The 24,021-nt window shown below is 41.6% G+C and overlaps 1 protein-coding gene across 4 annotated transcripts in view; it reads right to left on the minus strand.

The window, feature by feature from the left end:
• The window catches only part of RASA2 (RAS p21 protein activator 2), an 88,980-nt gene extending 64,992 nt beyond the window's left edge, over positions 1 to 23,988 (minus strand). Inside the window, exons 1-5 of one of the 4 annotated variants that reach the window (XM_025208445.1) lie at positions 23,791 to 23,988; positions 22,774 to 22,891; positions 16,735 to 16,838; positions 14,517 to 14,611; positions 2,273 to 2,349 (exon numbers count right to left, since the gene is read on the minus strand). In XM_025208445.1, coding sequence (XP_025064230.1) covers positions 2,273 to 2,349; positions 14,517 to 14,611; positions 16,735 to 16,838; positions 22,774 to 22,891; positions 23,791 to 23,824 — 428 coding nt within the window. In that variant the 5' untranslated portion in view covers positions 23,825 to 23,988. Of the gene's footprint in view, positions 1 to 2,272; positions 2,350 to 14,516; positions 14,612 to 16,734; positions 16,839 to 22,773; positions 22,892 to 23,790 lie in introns of those variants that run through there. The other 3 variants (XM_025208446.1, XM_025208448.1, XM_025208449.1) reach the window with 3 other exon arrangements.
• Between the last annotated feature and the right edge of the window lie 33 nt (positions 23,989 to 24,021).

Below are 24,021 nucleotides of genomic sequence, written 5' to 3' on the forward strand. Positions count from 1 at the left end.
CAAAAAGCCAGTGCCTGCTTCTTAAATATACATGTAAGGCGGCAAGATACAAATATATTATTGTACTAGAGGAAGCTGATGAAATGCAATAAGGACAAATGTGAAGTCCTGCAGTTAGGATGGAATAAACTTACATGCATAGGTACAGACTGGGGAATGACAGTTAGGGTATAATACTGCTGAAAAGGACCTGGGGGGTTAAAGAGGACCATAAGCTGTATACGAGCTAGAGTGATCCTGTTGCCAAAAAGGCCAACAGCATACTGGATTATATTAATGGAAGTTTCTCTTGCAAATCAAAGGAAATTATTCTTCTGCTCTATTCAGTGCTAGCGAGGCCTTACCCAGAATACCATGTCCAGTTCTAGGCCCCACACTTAAAGAAGGATGTGGACAGATTGGAAAAGAAGTCCAAGGGAGAACAACCAAAAGAGATTAGAGGCTTGAAAACCTTAATGATGAGGAAAGGATGAAAGAACTAGAATTAGTCTGGAAAAAAGATTTGGGCGGGGAGGAGGGGGTTGATAACAGCCTTCAAATAACTGAAGGGGGAGGATGGAGGTTATGCAAAGGATGGAGATGGCCTTTTTTGTGGCCATAGGAGCCAGACAGCACTAGGAGCAGAACTGCAGCCCAGGAAATTTTAGGATGATTCTGCCTTTAGCATGAGGACTGGAATAGTTGATTTATCGTGCCCACTTCTTACAATTTCATCTAATAATTTAAAGTTGTGAAGTAAACAGCTTCTTCATGCAGATTATACACAAAAAAGACTAGCTATAATGAACAGTGTGGATATATGAATAAATTCTATTGAATGGAAAGGATAGGGATAGAGCAGAGGTTCAAGAATCATTTTTCATGTATCCATTCCATCCTCTGGAAAGGGATCCTTAAATGAAGCAGTTTTCCCCAACAAGTATCTGTTAAACGTTCAGGATTTAGCTTTCACTTTTGTGCATTTACCCCATTCTACAATCAGTTATGTGGAGTCACATGTCAGCAGAAATACCCCCAATCTTTTAAACTGGTTTGTTGTTTAGAAGTTCCACTCCCAAACATTCAGTGTCTAACAACCCATAAAAAAACAAGTGCCTCAATTTAGAAGCATATCAAAAACAACTCCAGAAAAAAGAATTTCTAGTTTTTCTGCTACGAGACTAGATTATCTGTCAGGAAAACTAAATTCTACTTTTAAATTGGGCCACTGAGTTGCTAACTAACCATAGCCACATCACTTCATTTCTTACACTTAACATCTTCCTCTGAATACACCTACCCACCTTCTCCTTTGAAATGTGTTATGGTTTTAAGATGAAAAGTACTAAAAAGAATCGTCAAGTTATTTTCTGTTTTGTCATCAAAACAACCTGAAGCTACAACAAGGTCTCTATGCACTAATTTAATTGGTCAATAGCAAGTTCACAACCAGCCATTTCAATGCTAATCTCAACCATTATCTTATCCTTATATTTAATTGAGAAGCTAACAAATTTTCTGGCTTATTTTCTTAGTTAATAGCTTACTGAAACCATTACCCTGTGGCAATAATAGCTGTCTCTTTCTGCCTTCATTCCTGCATGGTATGGATATCTATCACAAAACTAATTCTATGTTGATGGGGGTTTTTTAACTTTAAATTTGGAATACTCAAAAAGTTCTTTCAACTGTTATAACAACAGCTACAAGACTGAGAAAAAGTCCCATTATAAGCTATAGCTGAATATAAAAGTTAATAAAAAAATAGTTAACCAGTCCTTGCTTTAAGATCCTACCACGCACTGAACCAAGATATTTGTTGTAGAGTGAATCAAAACTGGGTTGCCCTGATAGTACGCACAATCATTACTGTTCTAGGTACACTGGGGAACTTTTGGGAAAGGTCCTAGCTGTGCCCCATTAGTTCAGTCCTGCCAGCTAACCCAACACTGGAGATGGCAGCCACTGACTACTGCTAGCACTTCTAGCTTTCTCAATCAGAGAAAGCCTCAAGCAGTACTGTATGACACTATGCTCCCGATACTCGACTGTTTATATTACAAGCCCTACCACAGCTTATATTCATTCAGTTAAGAAAGTCCATGTTAACACCATCACAAAATCTTTCTGCTAAGTTTCCATAGCATATGCCAGGCCACTACAACCATGTCAATTCCAAAACAACAAGTTATTGATGTTGTACTCTATAAAGCATTAGATATTACCAATACAATATAACTAGTTCTTTTAAAAGCAAATGAAAATTAATTTAGCAATTCATAAATGTTCTTACTGTACTACTAGTTGTTGGCACACAGATCCATTATCGGTTATCAGTTCATTCAGTCTGAATTCAAGGTGAACTTTTCCCTGGCAGGGAGGAAAGAAAACAAACACACATACATAAGCATTTCTGAAATCCATTTTTTCCAAAAGTAACAACTGGCATAACAACAACATTTTGCAGATGTTTTCAATATGATCTACCACCCACTTAAAAGATAAAGAACTCACTCATAGCAAATACATTAGCATAAAATGGACAAGAGTTCAATACTGCCCCTACTGATCAAAGAAACTTGTGAAAAGTCTTTCTAGAAAGAACTGGTAACGAAGGGCTTCATCCTGCACTAAGCAAACTAGCAAAAAATAATGTAAGTAAATCATGACCTACAATGCATGACGAAACACTAGAATACCAAGAATACAGGACTACAGAATCTATACTGCTGTATCCACATTCTACAGATACAAAGATGAGGGCGGGCAAAACATGGCTTGTGGGCCATATCCAACCCACCAATTGATCCTATCTGGCCCACTGGCCCCCACCAGGAGCCTGAGGAAGGACTGCACACTGTGCCATTCAGCTCTGCTGCAGCTGGTGCTGGGCTGGGTAGTGTGCAGATTTGTTGCAACGCCACTAGGATGCGAGTGGGCTGGCTATGAAGCAGCCACTGACTTTCCCAGTGTAACATGGTGACAGTGGCTCATTGCAATGGGCAGATGGAACAGTTACTTGGTGCACTACATGGCACCCTATCCTGTGCTGGTCTGGCTGCTAGCAGCCCACGGTGCCAGGACTGCACACTGCCAACAGGAAGCCAGGGGGAGGGGAACAGAGGAGTCTGCATTCTGTGCAGCCCAGCCCTGGCAGTGGCAGAACAGAGTGTTGTGGGGCAGAACCCTCCCTCCTCAGGCTCCAGGCAGTGACTGGCAGGCCAAACAGGATCAACTGGCATCTTCCTGACCCCACTCCCCTCCACAGCTTACCAAAACTCATTAAAAGGCCATCCAGCCCAAATAATTGCCCACACCTGTATTAAGAGGAAGAGAGGTCAATAAACTTCTACAAGTGAAAGCTGAGAAAAACTACACTGCTCTTGCAGCAGAGTAGGTGCAGACAAGTGCAATGTGTGTGATGCAAGAAAAAAGCAGCGAGACAGAAGGTTTATAAGAAAAGTGAGAGTGAACAATGAATTTTACTTTATTTCCATGATGCATCTCTTAACCAAAGCGAGAAGCGAACTTTTTGCTAAATACTTATACATGGTGTAACACAATGAAAACACTGAAGCCATTTTGCTTCAACTAGATTTTGAAAAAGGGATGCGTGGGAGTTTTGTTATTTGCTAATAAGCTTTGTACAGGAGGAGTTTCCCACATAAGCAAGCCTTGTCTTAAAACAGTATCTCATTCATACACAGACAAAACCACAACTGGTTAAAATAATAGTTCACTGAGAACAAACACTTAACCATTTTTCCACCTCTTCTGCAAAAAGATGCCAACAACTATAACCAACTGAAAGAATACTGCAACATTAAATGATAAACAGAAAATTATATAAGCATACTTCTCTGGGATCATTTCCTATTCCCTGCTCCCATCTTAATCACAGCACTAGTCTGACTCTTTTAAACCACATAGTCAAATTAGTTATTTGTCTGAAGTACTGTGGACCTCTCTACATGTTATATTTATGCTGTAATTTAACATATGCACCCATTTTAAGGCACCTTAAATAGCAAACCAGTCATAAAATAGTTCCACATATAATGCAGAGCAATTTTATGGCAATTTAAATTGAATGCATAACCGGGCCAACAATCAGCTGTTTGTCAGCTCTGGGTGGGGTCTTGTACAGCTTCCCAGGTGGTCCGCTGATCATCAGCTTGGGCTGGAGAATGCACCAGAGTCTAGAACAAGCCCCAGACCTGTGGGCACTCAGCTTTCAACTCCTCCTGTGCAGGTAGAGCCTGGGATCATAAATCTGGGCTCCCCCCAGCACTGCAAACTACGGCACAATAAGGATCTGTGCCCTGAACCCAAAACTGTGCCTCCTATTATGCATGCACTGCATGGCAGGAGGTGTGATAGTTGGGATCAAGGATCAGATCCCTCAGTGCAGCGACAGACATTTTAGTACTTCATAAGACTGAGTTGAGAGGTAAACAGAGAAGATATAATCCAAGCCTTTTTGCCCAGGTAAAGGGAAGTATGGGACCCCCAAACTACGGCTCAACTACTGAGACAGCACTCAGTGAAACTTCTCCAGGGCATGAAGCTATATTGACAGCAGTTAGGGCCCGTCACAAATCTGAGACAGTTCCTAAGGGCAACATCAGGGTTGTCCAACTTGAGTGGGCAGGGGCTGCATACATCCCAGGTCACATGGCATGCAGGCTGCACATTGCACCACACTGCCTAGCCTCCCCTGCCATGCCACACCAGGACATGTGTGCCACATAGCATCTCTGGGTCCCCTCAAGTCTCCTAGCCACAGACTCTCAGCCCCATAGGTTGCTCCCCTGAGGGACAGGAAGCAGAAGTTAGAGAAGGAAGGGAAAAGCTGAAGATTTCAGTAGCAGAAGCAGGAGAGCAATTGGGGGACTAGTGTCCAGACCAGGAGCACAGGAGTCACTGGTCGTTCTTAAGCCGCCAGTTTGACAGCCTTGGCCTAGGACTAGGTGAATGGTTAAGTGAAAATATGTTTCTGGCAAACTTAGTACAATGAACTCATGAGTTCAATGAGTCATGAGCTTGGAGACATTTGATGTTTTAGGCAAGCACTGCCATTCTAAACTTGAGCACATCTGTCTTTGAGATTCGACAGTACGAGGGCAGAACAAAGCCCAATTTCTTCCTCAGGATAAGGAAGTGCCAGGTATAGAAGCCTCTTACTTTTGAGGCACCTTCTCTAGGACTCCTTGATGAAGCAAAGCAAATATAAATACACCTGTGGGAAGAAAGGTCCCTGAACTGGGACAGGACAGAGGGTGGAAGGATGTGGGTAGGTATAAAACAGTAGAATAGGATGTGGTAACTATAAGCAATGGTTTTAACTTCTGACAGATATCAAGGCAAACCACATCCAATGAAACTGGGTGAGGCTGCTTCTGAAGGTGATGTTTTCTAGACTAATACAGTTCACAATTGTGTCATGAAATCTGTTAATACAAAAAGGTGTGTACACAGCCAATTCAAAGTATATTAGCACTCCTTTTGTTTCTAGGGTACTTCTTGGTGTACGTAACAGGGTGGCCTGTCACCTTAATGAAAAGCAGCTAGTTAGACTGAAGGGCTACAGCTGTGGGAAGGTTAATGAGGGCATGACTCACTGGGAAACAAAAACCCCAGCAGGCAGAAATAGCTGGGGAGGTGGAAGTGAAATACTAGGGGCAGGAGACTTCTACGCAATGAGCAGAACAAGCCTGGGAAAGGAGGGCTGCGGCCTCAGTAGACCCATCCCAGGGTCCAACACAATAAGGTTTTTATTTGCTTACGTTGTGTGATGAAAGTCTGTACAAAACTGGGGCAGACTGGGAGGTACTCCAGACAGCCAAGGCTAACAGGTTTAAAGACTGCATACTACTGAGGCTAGCTGAGAGATGTTCAGGGAAGGGGCAAAAGCCTGGCTGAAAAGGCCCAGAGACAGCAGCCTGCTATAGAGAGGTATTTAGTTTGAGATACCAGCCAGAGCCAATGCTGTGCTTCGAATGGTACATCATGTAGTACAAACAAAGGAGGAGTGCAATTTTCTAGGAGTAAAAGACAACAAGTGCACTATTCTTTCACCTTTACAAGTGATTAGTTTTCAGTGGTCACAACAAGGAAAAAAAGTGGTAATTCTGAAGATTGTAAAGACGGTTAGTCTGAGATCAATATGAAAAGGTCAGATGCTCACCCCCTCCCTTCCAATATAGGTGTTAAGGGAGAAACGAATAAAGAGAATCCCACCCAAATGCCCTTATTTGGAGAGACAAGGTACACAGGCCAAGAGACAAATAATCAACAACAAAGAAGAAAAAGTCTATTCTGGACATGCACAAGGTACTGGCACACCTGCAGTGGGATCCACAGTGACACACACTGTATGAGAATAATTTTTGTTTGCCCAACAGCTATAAAGAATCCACTGTGTGGATAACAAACTATGCCCCCTGCACACCCCATTCTACAGAAGTAGCAAAAAAGAAACAGCCCTGATAGTCTACAGAGCAACATACAGCTAAAATTTAATTACAGGTTTAGTTAATCTGTACTGCTCTGTGCTTCACTTACTTTGAGGAGTCATAATACTGTCCTCAATGCATCATATAAGAACCCCAAAACTGTCTTTATTGAGCAGGGAGACGAGGGATAAAACTGAGTACCAACATAAAATCCTGTTGGGTTCAATGTGGTACTGTTGGTATTTTAATGTCACCTCTACTATTCCACATTCCTGTTAAAGTGTAGGTTTTCTAGAGCTTCTCAGTTAAACTGTTTCAAGAATTTAAATCAGCAAAGTATTTCCCCCAACAACCTATTCTTGAGAGTAGATGAATTGTTCTGGTTGTACCCAAAATAAAAAGGAAAGAAAGGAAATAGTTCAATCTGAGGCATGCAGCTAGTAAACAAAAAGAGCTCAGTCCAAACCGTTAGGATACTGTCTTAAGCAACTAACTACAGGCATCACTTGCTAATGCTGCCTAGACGAGATAACTAGTGGATGCCAACAACCTATTGGAGAGAATACCAGGCAGTATGATAAACAGCAGTCAAAGCAAACATTAATTATCTTTAATATTTTATGCAAGTATCTTGAGCATTTGATGAATAGCAAAATCAGATACACATTGTACTTCCACAGGCACAGTGGGGGTGAACCATCCTAGCCACTTACAAGAAGTGAGGCAGCACTCTTGTCTCTCTTCCCAGATGACAGACCAACAACTGTCTGTTCCCCATGATAATTTCATCTTTCCTTCTTCTTCCCCCTCCCTGGAGAGCCTTTTGTTAAACCTCTTCCAGCAGCTGCCTTCCAAGTGTGTCATGGGAGTCATTCGGTTACTGCTCCACCTCCCAGAGGCAGACCCCAACAGTTTTTACAAAGACCATTATATTGTAACCTATAAAACATTTAAAATTGCTCTGCAGAATTGTTCATCTTTTCCTGGACTTTTCCAAGTCTAGCTGCACAACATATATCCCCCTCTCTTCAGGCTATTTTATATCTTACTTACAACCACCCATATACCTAATTGTTAACTGTTGAGTATCCTCAAAGTCACACTTTTCAACCAACTACCACCTCTCCCTTCTACTATTCATGTACAAAGAAAGCACGTGTTGTCCCAATTCAAGTCGCAGCTCAACAACATGACAAGTATTAGCTATGCACTATCATAGCTAAAATCCTCATGGTAACAGACCTACTGATCTCTCCACTTTTGATAGTACACACATTTCTCTAAGTATCATTTAAAAAAAAAAAAAAGAGTCAATGTTTAAGTTCAAGAAATAATTGTATTTTTTGTCCAAGTTCTATTTTGATATTATTACTAGTGAGCCAATAACAGGTTTTGTTTGACACAGTAACATACTCAAAAAAGGAATAGCTCAAAAATGTTGTAGTGAACAAGTGTTCAAGTTCACATTTGTCTTACCAGAAAGCTGATTAAAAGCTCTAACAAGAAACCTCATGTAAAGGTCCATGAAGAGTGGATAATTGTAAAGAATTTGGGAGAGATACTCAGAAAAAAGCAATACCTGAAACTATAGCTTTGATATTTTAGCCCCTGAAGTGAAAGTAAACCCATATACAAGTTCAGCTAAAATTTCTTAAGTGTTAATGTTTTGATGTGAAACAAAGATATTTTGCTATAAATCCCCTTGGGCAATGGTTGTGTTTTCCTTCCTATCGCCACTGAGCAAATGAGAAGAGAAGTTTCTTTAAAAAAAAAAGTTTTGAAGTTATTTTAGGATCCTTGCCAGGTCTTTTGCAAACTGTTACTACATGCAGTGGAAAACAGGTACATTACAAAAATATTTGTTAAGCCTTATGCAAGTACACAAACTCTTGTCATGTAAAAAAAAGAAAACAAATAGAAAACAAAACATTTTGAAGATAAAAACAGGATATTAAGAATGTCTGCAGCTTTAAAAGGCAGAGCTCCTGAATGACAACTGAAAAGAGATACCATAAGTGTTACCTTAAAGTCAAGAAGCAAAAGCTTTTACAGAGTACAAAATTCAGGCAAGGGTGTTTTTTTTAATTTTTTACTTAACAGAGGCACATGGCTTGAAAAATGGCATTTACTAAGAACAAGCTAGGTGAACAAACTGTAATTACTGCTTAGTGCAGGGGTGTCAAACTCATCTGGTACGGCACCCACTGCCAGCCAGGGGAAGCACCACATTCTGCACCTGTCCTGGCTGGGCTGCGCTGCACATAGCACTCATCCAGAATTCACACTATACAGTTCGCGCCAGTTGGTCCAAGACTCTACTGCACAGGGCAGACGGACTGGCTTGGGAGGTAGGCATAGGATACAGTGAGCAACACAAATCCTAGAATGGCTGGAACCAGTGCTGTGTACAGCACACATCCTGGGCACTACCTGTGAGGCCTGGCTGGCAGGTGTCAGTCAACTCAGATCAGGGGCTGGACAACAGGGCTCTGCTGGCCATATGTCTGACACCCCTGGCTTAGTGTAAAGCTCAGTATCACATTAAGTACCAACGTGAAGCTGAAGCCAACAAGATTCTATCGTCATCTCCCTGAGAACAGTTTTTGGTTTCTTATATAAATGCACTGAGAAAAATATTACAACTCCCAAAAGGAACTTCAGTACAGAACAGTACAGATTTTTAAATGAATCTGTAACTGGATTATAACTATTGCTCTATTGTTTCTAAAGAAAAACCCTACCAACATACTTTCACAACCAATTAAAAGCTACTTGGCTTCTCACACAAAACTTTTAATCCTTTTTAGATGTAGAGACCTCAAAGTGGTGTACAAAATCAACCTAGTCATCCCCATTTTACAGAGGGATAAGCAAAAGGAAGACAGTCACAAGAGATTAGAAGAAAAGCTAAGAATAGAAACCAGTCCAATGTTCAAGTTATTGAACCAGACTTACAAAAACCATTTTAAGTAAAGTTGTTGCCATAATAATGGCAATTACTAGCCAAATTTCCACTTAAGAGGCCTTAATGAAGCACAGTGAAATCTGATGGATTAGTCATTGGGAAAACTCATCACTATTATCTTATTCAAAGGCTGGCAACCTAAACCTGGCTACGAACCCTCCCAGAGCCACCAGGGCAGTGTGGGGCAGGAGTGCTTGCTGTGAACAGGTCCGAGCACCTGCCTACCTCCTTGTCTACAACTTAAGCTGGTCATTTCAGCCCACAGTTGGAAAAAGTTACTACCATTGGTCTTGGTCACTGCACTGAACCCCACTAGAGTTCTAAGAATTTGTGCACACATCCTTGGCCACTTTCAAACATGCATATAGATGCACTAAGACTGCACATGGAATTTGCTCCCAATAATTCGTCAGTTTAAAGACACTGATCTATGACCTCCATAGCATTTGTCAAGTTTGCAGTTGCTCAAAGTATAAATATGCTTCAGCTTTTTTTAATCATCTATGTCACGTTGAGCTAATTGTTCCATTTTATTGTATACCTTCTATGTGGCAATATGTACAAGTATAAAAACTAAAACCTTTGCTTGACTTTTACTCCATTAGAAATAATCTTTTTAATCAAAGGAGAACTCTGATTTTTTCCAGTAAGAAATTGTACAGTAAGCATTTATCTGTATAAATCGCAGAATTCTCAAGCAATGGGCCAGAGTGCATACAATTTGCAGTCAGAATTTGTAATATTTTCTCTTCATTAACATGGCATGCAAAATACATCTTGGGTAGTTGAAAACAGCTAACTACTAATTTGGGAGTCATTCATAGTCAGTCTTCATTACCAATTAACTTGGGAGTTAAACAGATTTTACTGTACTTACAACATTTCACAATATACAAAATATCAAAGTTAAAATGTAAAAAAATTCTTCAATACATTAAATTAAAATCACAATTATTAACGGTGGTGAAAAAAAAATCACCTCTGTGAGCACACAGATGTTAGGCCCCACCCTGTACATTAGAACGCACTTGTAGCAGTGGCACACAGAACTCAAAGCAACTCCTGCCAATTTAATTTTCATTGTGAAATTAACTTCTTTGCACCCAAGATGTTTAGAAACACTGTTCTCACTCTTTTCTTCCCCATCACATGCACTAAATCACTGTTTTGGAAAGCACTTTCTTTTGTTTAGAATACATATTAAGAATCCCAACATCTTTTCTTTAATGACCACTGGCCAATTAAAAAAAAAATTTTTTAAAGACACGCTGACATTTTAGCACAATCAAAACATCACAACTGTGATCTGTTGTTCTTTAAGATGTGGGTGAAGAAGCAAAAACAGTTCTGAGAAACTAGGTTCTTGTGTCAACTATGCCCAGGTAGTTAAAAACATGTGCAGAGCTGTATGCTTACAGAACTTTTTATAAGCATGAATTATAAGTTGTTCAGCAGTTTCATTTCTGAACTAACTGATGCTCGATGTCCCCTGATAAATGCAAATTCTGTAGAACTGCATTCACTAAGAAAAGATTACAGTTTTTTTCATTAAAAGTACAAATATATGCTGGCTGCCTTACCTAGTGGACCTGGATAATTCAGTTGGTAGAGCATCAGACTTTTAATATGAGGGTCCACGGTTCAAGTCCCTGTTCAGGCAAGTGTGGAGCCTTGTTCCATGCTCTGACCTTTGAAGGTGCAAGACTGGACTGGCGAAAGTTCTGACCCAGGTGTCTGCTAGACAACAGCTGGTCTTCAGGCTTGCTGACTGGTTCAGGGGTTTGCATGCTGAGCTCCTGGCCAGAAGTTCAAGGCTGGGTCTGGATCCAGATCCCTCCACCCATACTGTGGGCATGCAGTTGTCCTTCCTGCCTGGTGGAGGGCTGGACCCCCTGAGGTCCCTTCTAGCCTCACAATCTATGAATCCCCTACCCTAAACTGAAAATGCAATCCTGCAAATAGCCTGAAAGGCCTCCTCCTCCCACCTTTAAAAAGAAAAAAAGTGACAGTTGAACTATTACATCTTAAGGGATGTAAAAAACCCCATGTAGTTTAAATAAAAACTGCATTATCTGATTTCTTGCCTTTTCTGGTGTTTAATCCAAACATGATTGATACTAAAGAACTCCCAGTCCAAAATAAAATGAAAGCAACTCAGTTTACCAGTTAGGTCAGCTCAATAAAAGTTTTTTTTTTTTGTTTTTTTTTAAAAAAGGCCTTACAACATGCCTAGGAAGTAATGTAGGGCTCTGAGACACCTAGTAAGTTATGCAATATATTCATAGGTGCTACAGCATGTTATGTAATCCTATATGCTTATTTCAGACTCATTGTTCACTTCTGAACTAGTTGCATAGATTCCACCCACAAGTTTCCTCCAAATCTCCCATTAAGTGTCCAGTCAAATACATGTCAATAACTTACTTTGTCTTCTCAGCAAAACTCAATCTCCTCCAGCTTAGATACTTCTTTTTACCCTACCCTTTACTTACTTCCCAGACTTGAATAATTTGTCCATTCATAATGTGTCCAAGATTCAAAACCTACCCTACTATAGGAATTATACCTTCAATTGCCAACACTTCCAAATTACCATGAATTTCTGCCTAACCAGCAACCATAACAGAAGGTTAGTCTCTCCAACAAACCCATGTCACCTATTCTGAGAGCTCAGCAATATAATTTTAACTCTAATAACAGAAGTATAGCAAGAGTGCTGTGACAGATATTCTAGGCAGCAAGATATGCAGAATAGGGATACAGCTTCATCAGCACTTGAGAGGATTCTCAGAGGTGCAGTTAAAAAAACAATCCTGAAATAACACAGGTATGAAAGCTGACTTAATGTATGCATGTTCAAACTCCTCTTTCTAAAAAGTGACCCAAGCACTGTAGTCTAGTACACTTGATTTGGGAGGATAACATTTTAGATGCTTGACTGTCAGGCCACAGCCTCAAACTTGAGGCCTCAGTCTGGCCAACATGGTTGCTCACCTTGACCTGCTGCTGTATGGCTGATCACCAGGGATCTGAGTTTTTCCACAGAAAATCAAAGATTTTTCCCTTTAAAGGAAAAAACTGCGGGAAGCCAGGCCTTTCCTGTTGCAGGCTGGCAGAGTTCCAGTCTGCAGGGGGCTGTGGGAAGCAGGAGGAGGGCAGAGGCAGGAAGCCACATGCATGTGCACACACACATGCACATGGTGAGCAATGCAGCCAGGCAACGTGGTGAACAGGTCCTGCAGGTAAGTTGGCAGGGGGGGCGGAAATAGATTGATGGAGCATAGGCAATGCATGGAGAGGGCATGGGGGTCACATGTTCACACACTGATGGGCTGAGGTCTGGGGGCAGCAAGGTCAGGAGAGGCACCAGCAGGGCTGGGGGCAAGGCATAAGTGATGTGTGGAAAGGGCATGGGGGGCAGGGTTGGGAGGCTGTGGATTGGGAGTAAAGGGTAACAGCATAGAGGGACAGGGAATTGGCTTATTAGGGTTGCTCGGCACCACAAAGACGTGGGGGGGGCCAGCCGTGCTGGACCTGTGTCCTAGTGAGCGAAAAAGGCAGGAGGAGCTCTGATTTTCCATGATAAAAACACCAAAAAAGTCAAACACCAAAATATGTGTTTAAAATTTCTTTTATTATAATGGCAGAGGCACTGGTAGGCTTCCAAATTGCTTTAAAATTGTAAATATAGTGAATTTAATTTAAAAAAAAAAAAAAAAAATCACATAAAAATATGGATTTTGGATTTTTTTAACAGAAAAATCAGAACCCCCATTGAGGGAGCAGCTAGCCAGGGTCAACTGACCCTCCATTTCCTCTTCTGGCTCAGGGCTTGTATGGGGGAAAGTATCCAGGTTAACAAGGCTTTACTTGACCCACAACCACTCCTTCCCCTAGACCTCACTCCCTGATCTCCAGGCTTCCTAACTTGGCTTTGTTGGAAGCCTCGTTCTCCATCTATTACTCAAATGTCCTTGACTTGGCTTGATCCTAGACTGCTCTCTAAGCTCCCTGACATGGTCTGTCCCCAGATTTAGCTCACATCCCAATCCCTATGGCAGAGTCAATTAATTTACTGCACCCAAACACCAGCACATGTGTAGATGGTGATGCTTTACTGAGGAACTAATTAGTCTACTTCACAGTAAAGCACATGTATAAATATACCCACAGAGTACAATTAAATGCAAGCTACTGTTCCTTACATCTCTCAGTGAATGAGAGCCAATGTCCAAACAATGTTTTTGAAACTCATTCTAAAGAACCTTCCTGGAAATACGTGACTAACACTATTATGGTACTGGGGAAAGAATAAAACAATTAAGCCAATTGTTATAAGAGGATAATATTAATTCAGATATTGCTTTGTATAATCACACTTTCAGAACAAGTTTGGGCTCACATTTGTAATGTAAACTCACTTTGCGTGTTGAATTACAACACACACACAAATAATTCTAGTCTATATGTTACCATACTCAAACAATCTCAGCCACTGACACTCCATTTACAGAAAGTTATTCCTCCTGACCAAACTAGTGAAGGTTTGTGGGGTTAGATGAACATATACATCTAACATGCCTATCTTTAAGTTTGGGAAAACTGTACTAAAAAACTACAAAAGTTACTGTGATCACAGCAACAGTATTTTAAAAGAGCTTTTTAAGAAGCTTGTTTTAAATTTCACTCTCCCATCTGAAAGGAGGGTTGGTTCAACTTCCCCGCTTAATTTCCACCATATTTCTGGAAGTTCCTTGAGACAGCCCTGCCAGGAAAATTTAAACTCACTTCAGTCTCAAATATATTTCTGAAAAACAAGTTACTTTTTCATAATCTGTCAAGTGTTTAGAAACCACCAGGAAGAGAACACCAGTCACTCTGTTCCTACGGTCACTCAAACAAACTCCAATTTGTTTCTCTTGTGATTATTCTTTCAATTTCTACTTCCTGAAAAATTCATGAGAAACGTACCTCATTTAAATATATTAAAACTATCTACAGTAAAACGTGAAGTAAGTCACAGGTGCTCTCTTTTCCCTGCCCATTTTGTGTCACACCCAATATGTACACCTGATGTGTACATTTTTTATTTACTTCATTCTAGTTTTAATAGTTACCTGGACTTCTGAATTCGAATCAACAGGTTGAAGCAAATACCACTTCTCCTTGCCGGTATATCTGCACAAGTCTTCTTTTTTGATTGCCACCTTCCCTACAGAAAAAAGCATAATGGCATAATGGTGACTTTCCCATCGAAACAACAATTCTGCTCGTAAGGGCCTTCAATTGAAACGCTAGTCAGTTTTAAAAAAGAGTTTAGTTTAAGACTATAAGACGACAAAAATTGCAAATGTTATTTAAAACATTCTTCTTTCTGGTGATGCATGAAAGATCAAACACAAACAGGAGACAAACTACGTAGAGAACACACTGAAAAAGGCTGTACAGAAACAATATTTCTTTAATTACATTATCTGGGATGTTTTAAGAATAATACTAAATAAAATAGAAACTGTACTTCTAACTTAAAGTTAAAATTAGAAGTGCACCAATACATCAGTCCATGTCGTATCAGCACCAAAAGGAAAACTGACATTAGCCAAAAAATGTCAATTGCCGATAATGAGGCCGATAACGTCACTGATAAATGCTGTGTGCGTGTGCGCAGCATGCATGTGGTCAACCCAGAAGCTTGGAGAGCAGTGCCTGGCTGGTAATCTGTTGGGGTGGGAAAGGTGTGGAGGAGAGGGAAGGGATGCATGTATATGGGGGGCAGATAAAGGCCCCCATGGTGAGGGAAGGAGTGGGGCTAGGGCAGCAAGTGGCTCATCTGGGGGACATAGGAAGGGACGGGGGCAGCTCCTGCTGCAGCATGCATGCATCCCTAGGGGACGCATGTGCCTCTCAGATCTGTGCATGGGCTGCCCACTATGGGCTGGGACCAGAGACAGCGCTGGGCTTGTCCCAGCAGGGAGGGTTGGGCTGGTGCTGTGCTCAGGGTGGGTGCTGGCAGTGCTGCAAGTGGGGCTATGGGGTGCGCTACAGCCACCTCAGAATTCACCTTACCCCACCTGCCAGTGCTGCTGCCATCACTGTGAGCGCAGTCCTGGCCCCTTCTCCCACGCTGGTAAGAGCCCTGTGCTGCCCCCAGCCCACAGCAGCAGCCCAGCATTATCCTGCATGTAAATCTGAGGGGCATGTAACCCTCATGCCTCCCCTGGGGGTGTGCACAGTGGAGGGAGCCCCCACCTCCGTGCACCCTCCAGAGGAGCTGCTTGCAGCTCCATCCCACGTTTTGCCCCAGTTGGGTAGTGCTTGCCCCTGCCATAGCCCCTCCCTTACTGTGGGTGCATTGATCTGTGCCCCCCACACCCCTTCTCCCCAACAGACTTACCAGCTGGATGCTCTCCAAGCTGCATATTGGCAATAGGATCAGTATTGGCCAATATGGCTCATTAATAAATGGCCATAGATATCGGCCCAAGAAGTCTTTATTGGTGCAACATAAGTTAAAATAAATATTTTAAGAATAAAGATTCTGAAGATTTCTTAAGTAGGAAATTAAAGCTGGACTACTGTGTGAAAGGCTGTTTATCAAATGACTTGACATGAAGGTTCAATGGATTCCTTCCTCAATTAAAGACACTGAAGTTCAATCATTTGTAAAGAACTACTTATCCAAAAACCCTCATAAACCTGCTAAAATAAAGCAATTATACAGTAAACAGGAAGCAAGAGGTAGTAAACTATGTTAGTCTGAAGGCAGGTAGAAGGTAGACTTACATGTTATAGACTATGAAGTACAAATCTACCATATAGAACAGTCCATTACCTTCCAGTGTTATAAGAATGTTTACCATAAAGCACACCATAACTAGAAGCTACTGTTAGCTTCTAGTTGCCAGGTTTACAAAACAAAGAACAGTTTCGGAAAAAAAAAAAAGGTAAAAACCTGTATTTTTACTAAAATTGCAAAAAACAAACAGCAATCCAAATATTCTAATTGGAACATCAACAGAAAAAACAAAATGAAGTGGAAGACATATGAAATGTTCCTTTGAAATGCACTGAATATGGTGAATAGTTCTATAACTATTAAATCAGCAAAACCACCAGGTTATAATCCAATACAAAAAGGCAACAAAAATCTGTTTTAGATATTTATTTATTTTGCAAATGTTCAGTTAACAGTACTACAAGTTAAACTATTTGAAACAAGGTAACAAATTAAGAGTAGTCTATATAAGAGATCCTTATCCTTTGGACACAAGTATTTTATTTAATTACATGTCAAATTTATTTTTAGTAATGCTTATAGATTATACTAATGCTTACCTATACGCAGATCTTTTTGTAAAACACTTTTATCATAAATATAGAAGGATAAGCATTGGAATATTCTTGGAATCTCAAAGTAAAAATCTTCACCAAAATAGGGGCTGGAAAGAAAGAGGAAAATTATAAACGATCAAATATTTATTTAACTATTTAAAGAATATTTAAGAATTTAAAGAAATAATTCCAGCTTTGATTCAATAATATACAGTGTGCCCAGCACAAGACTTGCAGTATCATTTCGTGTACACCACACAGGTGTCCTGGTTTCAAAAATTATTCATTTCATTGCAGATTAGCAACTTGAAGATGTAGAGAGCATCTAACAGATTTTAAACATTACATGCGCACAGTAAGATTAGTTTTAGAGATCCCTTATTTCCCAAATCTAAAATGGCTTTACCCCCAAACCAGTTATACTAATCACTCTAAGACTATGTCTCCCATTCATGCCTCCCATTACATTCAGAGCATGTGCCCAATTCCCAGAGTTGTGCAACTAGCCAGGAGTGCCCCCCTCCCCCTGTACCTTCTGGTTCTGTAGGCCCCAGCAGCCGGTACTGCATAGAAGCAATGCCTAAAGTTTGCAGTTACTACCGAGGGGGAAAGGTCACCTCTTTTTGCTGAAGACACCCAGGTCAAGGTGGCAAAAAAACCCAAACAACAACAAAAACCCCTCCTGATTTTGACAGCAAAAGAAAGGAGGCAACATTTCCCTCCCCCCAACCACAAGCTAATTCTGCTGCATTTCTTAGAGTACCTGCAGTGACTGATGCACATTGCTGTGCCGCCACTGTAAGCAGAGGGGGATGGAAGAATGAGACACTACCCCCCAGTCCATTCTGCCCACACCCCCTAGACACCTGGGGCTTGTCTCCTGCTCATGCACCCATCTTTATGCTACTACCCACTGTGGCCACTTGTTAATTGAAATTCCTTCAAAGCCAGTGGGCAGGGATTAAGGCTGTGCAAAATTTCGGCAACAGTTTTATTTGGGAGGTGTTTTGGCCCGTTTTGGTGCCCGAAACACTGAATCCAAAATGAAATGGAAGGCCCCGAAACATCTCGGAAATGAAATGAAACCATGCAAAATGTTTTGGAAACAAGCTTGCAGGGAAACAAACTAATTAGAGGGAGGGGGAAGAGGGGCAGAAGGACTGCTCCGACACTGAAATCCGTAGCTGGCCAGTGTCTGCAATCTGTCCCTGAGGCCCATTCCAATCCCAGTGCTCTAGGGAAGGGACAGCAGCCTGCTATCATTCCACATGCAGATCTGGGGTCACGCCCCCTGGAAGGGCTGAGCCAGACTCTTCCTGGGGGGTGCAAGCCCCCAGATCTGTGCGCAGGATGACAGCAGGCTGCCACTGCTGGCTGAGGCCAGCGCCACCACCCAAGTCTGCTTGGCGCACTCTGTGCCAAGCACCAGGAAGACTGGTGTTGCCACTGGACCCAGCTGGCAGCGGCAGTTTGCTGTCATCTGCATGGTCGGCGTGCCCTCCAGGAGGTTTGTTTTTTTTGTTTTGTTTTTTAAAAGCCCCACACTCGCTGGCTACAGGAGCAGCAATTGGGGCTTATGGGTGCTTATGGGAGAGCCCTCCTGTGCAGTGCAGGGCAATGGGGATCAGCCCCCCGCCTGGCACCCACACAGCAGCTGTCCCATGGGGCAGGGTGCTGTGTGGTGTCTGGGAGCTGGGGGTGCTTGGGCTGAGCGCAGCTGAGCTCCAGGTGACTGCTGGAGCCTCCCCAGGTCCCAGACAGCACATGGCACCCCACCAAGCCACACTGCACCCACATGATGTGACAGCTGTCATGCAGGTGCCAAGGGGGGTGGAAATCTCCACTGCCCCTCACTGCACAGGGGGGCTCTGCCACAAGCGCCCAGAGGCTCCAACTGCTGCTTCTGCAACCGGTGACTACAGGGCTTTAATTAAAAAAAAAAAAAAATGCTCTCGGACAGCGCACAGGGTGTGCCGAGAAGATTCAGGTACTAGTGCTGGCCCCACCTGGCAATAGTAGCATGCTGTCATCCCACATGCAGATCAATGGGCCTGCACCCCCTGGGACGAGTCTGGCACAGCCCTGCAGACCTCCTGTGGGGGGCAGCCCCCCGGATATGCGTGCAGGATGATAGTATGCTGCTGCTGCCGGCAAGTAATACAATTTTTGCTTTGAGCAGTTTGAGGTGCAGTTTCACAAAAACCTCTTCACCCATCTCCTTGAAACTTCATAGATTCATAGATGTAGGGTCAGAAGGGACACAAGTCGATCTTCAAATCTGACCCCCTGCCCTGGGCAGGAGAGAATATGGGGTTCATATGACCCAGCTAGGTAATCATCAAGCCTCCTCTTAAAGACCCCCAAGATAGGAGCCAGCACCACTTCCCTTGGAAGTTGGTTCCAGATCCTAGCTGTCCTGACTGTGAAGTAGTACCAGTAATGTCCAGCCTGAACCTACTCTCAAACAGCTTGTGGCCGTTATTCCTTGTTACTCCGGGAGATGCTCAGGGGAACAGGGTCTCTTCCCATTCCCCGCTGGTCCCCCCTGGTAAGTTTATAGACGGCCACCAGGTCCCCTCTCAGCCTTCTCTTGTGAAGGCTGAACAGGTTCAGGTCCTGTAGCCTCTCCTTGTAGGGTCTGCCCTGCTGTCCCCGGATCATGCAAGTAGCCCTCCTCTGGATCCTCTTGATGCTGGCCACATTCCTCCTAAAGTGTGGTGCCCCGAACTGGATGCATTATTCCAACTGTGGCCTGACCAGCGTCGCATAGATGGGGAGGATCACCTCCTTGGCCCTGCTTGTGATGCATCTGTGGATGCATGACAAGGTACAGTTAGCCTTACTGACCGCGTCCTCACGTTGGCGGCCCATGTTCATTTTGGAATCAATGACTCCAAGATCTCTTTCTGCCACTGTGCTTTCGAGAAGGGAGTTCCCCAGCCTATAGGTATGCTGCTGGTTGGCAGGCTTCATGCCCTCAGAAGGGGCTATCATCCCTGCTATTTTCATTTGAATCAGGCAAGAAATAACGAAGTTATAGGCATTTTAGTGATTCCCATTATAGCCTATGGCTGAAACACAAACAGCATTGAAACTCTGAAACAGATTAAACCGAATGGAAATGGGACAGTGATCCGAAACACTGAAACAAATCACTGTTCCTCCAAAATGCTGAATCCGAAACCAAAATGAAACATAGCTGCTTCGCACAGCCCTAGCAGGGATCATCTCTTACTCTTCCTCAGAATAAGAAAATTATACATCCTATGATCACCATAAAAGCATTTCAAAACTCTGTTCACTTAGGCCAGCTAAAGTAATTTAGTTATCAAACAGTAGTCCAAACAAGTACATTTGAGTTTGGGCTGGTAATTTTTTTAAGCCTTCAAGGAGAAGGAGAATGAAAAAGGAAGAAATCCTTGTAAGAAGGAAGGGCAGGGGGTGCCACCAGCACAGCAGGCAGCCTCCAAGTCTGTAGTCCATGCAGTGAGTAGTGGCCCCTGGGTGCCCAAAAATTGGACAGCGCAGTCAATTTATCTTTTAGCTCTGCAGCACTAAAAGCAGTAGATACAAAGCTTTTATTGTTTCCCCTCACTCAAGTCAGCACAACATACAGGACAGTAATTAAAAAGCCTCTCTAGAAACATTTCAGATTAGGACCAAACTTTAATTTTGCCCTTCAAAATATCTAGCTTAATTTTGTTGCTAGAGGTGTATTATTTACTTTTGTTAGCATAGACTCTGTTTTTCCCCTTTTATAATACAAAGGGCAACATAAAATGTATCATTTGATTTAACTGCATATAGTACATTACACAAATGCAAAATATGAAAGATCCCTGTCCTAATGGTCAAAAAAGTTGCACATAAACCAGTATAAGTGATAGGATACCAGTTCACATCTGTAACACAAGAGAAGTGCAGCGCACATAAGCCACTTTCAAAATGGCCAAAACTGGTTTAAAATAAGCCTGGGATGGATGTAGTATCAGACTTGACTGAGTTAGGTTAAATTGGTTTATTGAACTCCTGTCCCAGATCCCTTCCAGATTCAAGTTAACTCACAGTCCCCTAGCATCTCAGGATGCTTTACACCTCCCCTGCAAACCCCCACCCCCTAACAGGGTATGCAGGCTAGCCTTGGCCCGAGCTGTCTGCTCCAGCCAAGTGAAAAGGTGTGCTCTAGTGCACCCCGGCTTGCGGCTGCATTTCCAGAATCAAAAGTGAATGTCTGTTTGCTTGCTTATCGGTTCTATCTATGCAGCTTAGACTAACCTGTGAAGATTGAATCGATTTAGCCCTGGGCTTTTTGACTGTCTGTACTTAGCCAATGAAACAAGGTATTCTGGTTACATGCAAAAAACCTTTGATCTATTACCAAATTGGCACTCTTAAAGAACACAGATGATGTAGCTTGGACTGATGGAACTGTACAGCAACAATGAATGCAACAGTATTCTCATGCTTTGTCTGGGACTACATTTTTGGAGTATAGAGCTATCAGAGAGGACTTGCACTGGAACAAGCGCATCAAATCCTTTCCCCAACTTCTCCAACCTAAACTGAAGCCAGGTTTCCAGAGAAAAGGAAGGAGTGAGTGGTAGTGTAATTGTATAGCAGCTTGATTGAAAAGCTCTGGTTGTAGAGAAATGTTCACTTATCTCTTGTTAGAATGGCTTCTACAAATTTATACTCCTGAGAATTTAGTATCTAGTACACCTTTATTTTTTACTTGCTATCCAAAGGAAGTCAAAGTAGCATTACTGTCTATTAAAAAATTGTGCATCTGACTTAATACTTCTTATGTCCAGTATCTGTCTGACTTGCACTCCAAATACAATCTGTACATGCTTGCAAACACAAGAATCCATCCAAGGCAGGCCACAGAGCCAACTTTTACTCTACACTCTAAACCTCTTTCTGAGGGAAAAACAGTAAGTTTAAAAACTCTTCAATTCCCAAAAAAGATTAGACAGATTTATGGCTTTGAGTATTTGACTGTTATGCTTTTCCCTCCAGAAGATTTAGATGGTTTCTTTAAAATTTACTTTAAGACTTCACTTCAAGATTCACTGAAATAAAGTGTTTCTCGTCACATTCCAGGTACACAGTTTAACTTATCCAGAACAAATCTAAAGCTTAGAAAAAAATACTGGCAAGTTCAGGAACTGGTTAAGATAGACTTTTTGTTACTACTTTGGCAAGAAGTTGCAGGTGTAGACATAGAACCACAACCTTTGTGAAAAGGAAGGGAATGAGGACATGGAGGGGGGCACAGATGAGAGCATTCAGTCAGGATAGCTTGCAACTTGAGTACCTACCATAAAATTCACATGGATTCAAATGGAGGTTTCACAAGTCAAGTGAATGCTAGACAGAAATCCTATAAAAGTGTGGAGTCTCTTATCAGCATATGGGCATATACTAATCTAAGCTATTTTAGTTGAGGCAGTAGCAGTTTCAAGAGCTATAAAAACTTAGCCACTAACATACTAAAAGACAGTGTGTTAGCACAATCCCACTTTTGAAAGCCTAGGATTGGGAAAGTTTGAGTTCTTGTACTCTACAAGCAGATTTTGCAGGCCTGAGACCAAGCAAAAATTCTATACTGCAGGTAACTAATGAATACAGAAAATAGAAAAAGGAAATTTGAAGAGAGATCAAAAAACAAAGTACCCTTTATGTGGAATATCCTAATCAAAAAGAAAAAAATATTTTGGTCAAAGGAAGAAAAAAAATAAACAGTATAAGCAAACTTTGAAAATAAAACTGGCTATTTTTTAATAGCACATGGGGCACACTTAAAAAAATCTGGTTTTATTTTACTCTTAAGTCTTCCATGTTATTAGAACAGTTTTGTCCAGCCCACAGTGCTTCATTCCCATTTATAAATCCACACATGCACACAGTAGGAAGTTACTTAGGAACAAGAATGAGAAAATAAATGTAGGTATTTTTAAGGAAGGAGTGAAGGGGACATAAGGGACAGATCATGGTAGATTCATAAGTTAGTTGGCTTAGTCTAAAAATTTTAAGGCTTACCTTAAAGATTTCTCTACTACCTGGGTACGAAAAACTTCTTCTTGATCTAAGTTTATGGTACAGAAACAATCTCTCATTTTGTTGGGTCCAGAGTATGGCACTAGATTTTTGGCATCACCTGTTAATAAAAGTAACAAAGTAAATCTTAAACATTAAAAGAAAAAAAAACTCAGACTTACTGGCTACAAGTATTTTAGATATCTACTCTTAAACGCATACAAAATTACATAGTTACACTTCTATATAAATGTTTTTCACTCAGTATTCAAAAATTATTGTACAGTCACATAGGTTACTCCCATTCATCCCTGTGCAACACAACATCTGTTTAAAGTAGCCCACAGTAAGAGTTTATTGAAAAAACGTTATATACCCCACACAACTGTAGCCTTAGAAGAGGTAAAACAGGAGTTAACACACACTACTCTTGCAAATACTTCTAACAATCAAATAGTTGGGACTTTATACTGTGTTTCAGGCAGAAAAAAAAAGAACTTCAACACACAACACTAAAACAACCCTACTTTGCTACTGATTCAGAAGATTATGCCATTTCATTCATCCTGCAATACCCGCACAGACTACACCCACAAAATTGGAGATGCCAGCTAGCTAAAGTGATAGAACCACAAGACAAACAGGGCATGTCTACGTCACCATGCTTTAGTATTTCTTTTTAGAAGTACTAAAGCAGGGCGCAGTGAGGTACTTATGGTGCACGGTTAGATTTTGCCACTACGGGGACGTAGCTGCCAATCACATGTAGACCCATGTGATCACTATGTTGCCATAATGCGCTGTACAGCAACATAGTGCGTCACTACGTCACCTTAGGGCAACATGTAGATGCACCCATACATAACTTAACTAAACTACTGCTATCACTCAGTATTGTATTTAAACCCTATGTTTTAAGAAGTCTATTACAGAAAGTCTTAATCACTACAGCATCATTTGGTTTGTAATTATGACTACTTTACTAACATTTTCCAGGATTTTAAAAAGTGCATCTATTACCATAACCAGCTGGATGAAGACAGAAGAGGAACATCAACTACTGAAAGGGAAGAACCTTAAGAAAACATGAAACCTAAGGAAAGAATGAGGGTGGAAAGGCAAGGAAGAATATGATTTTTAGGAACAGGATACACACTTCAATCATATTAAAAGCCTGAGCTAAAAAAAGGGAATTCAGGTCCTGGGATTTCACAAGGAACAGAACTTTTAAAGTTCTCCAGAGCAGTTTAC

Source organism: Alligator sinensis, unplaced genomic scaffold (genome assembly GCF_000455745.1).
Source record: "Alligator sinensis unplaced genomic scaffold, ASM45574v1 scaffold846_1, whole genome shotgun sequence".
Lineage (NCBI taxonomy): Eukaryota > Metazoa > Chordata > Crocodylia > Alligatoridae > Alligator > Alligator sinensis.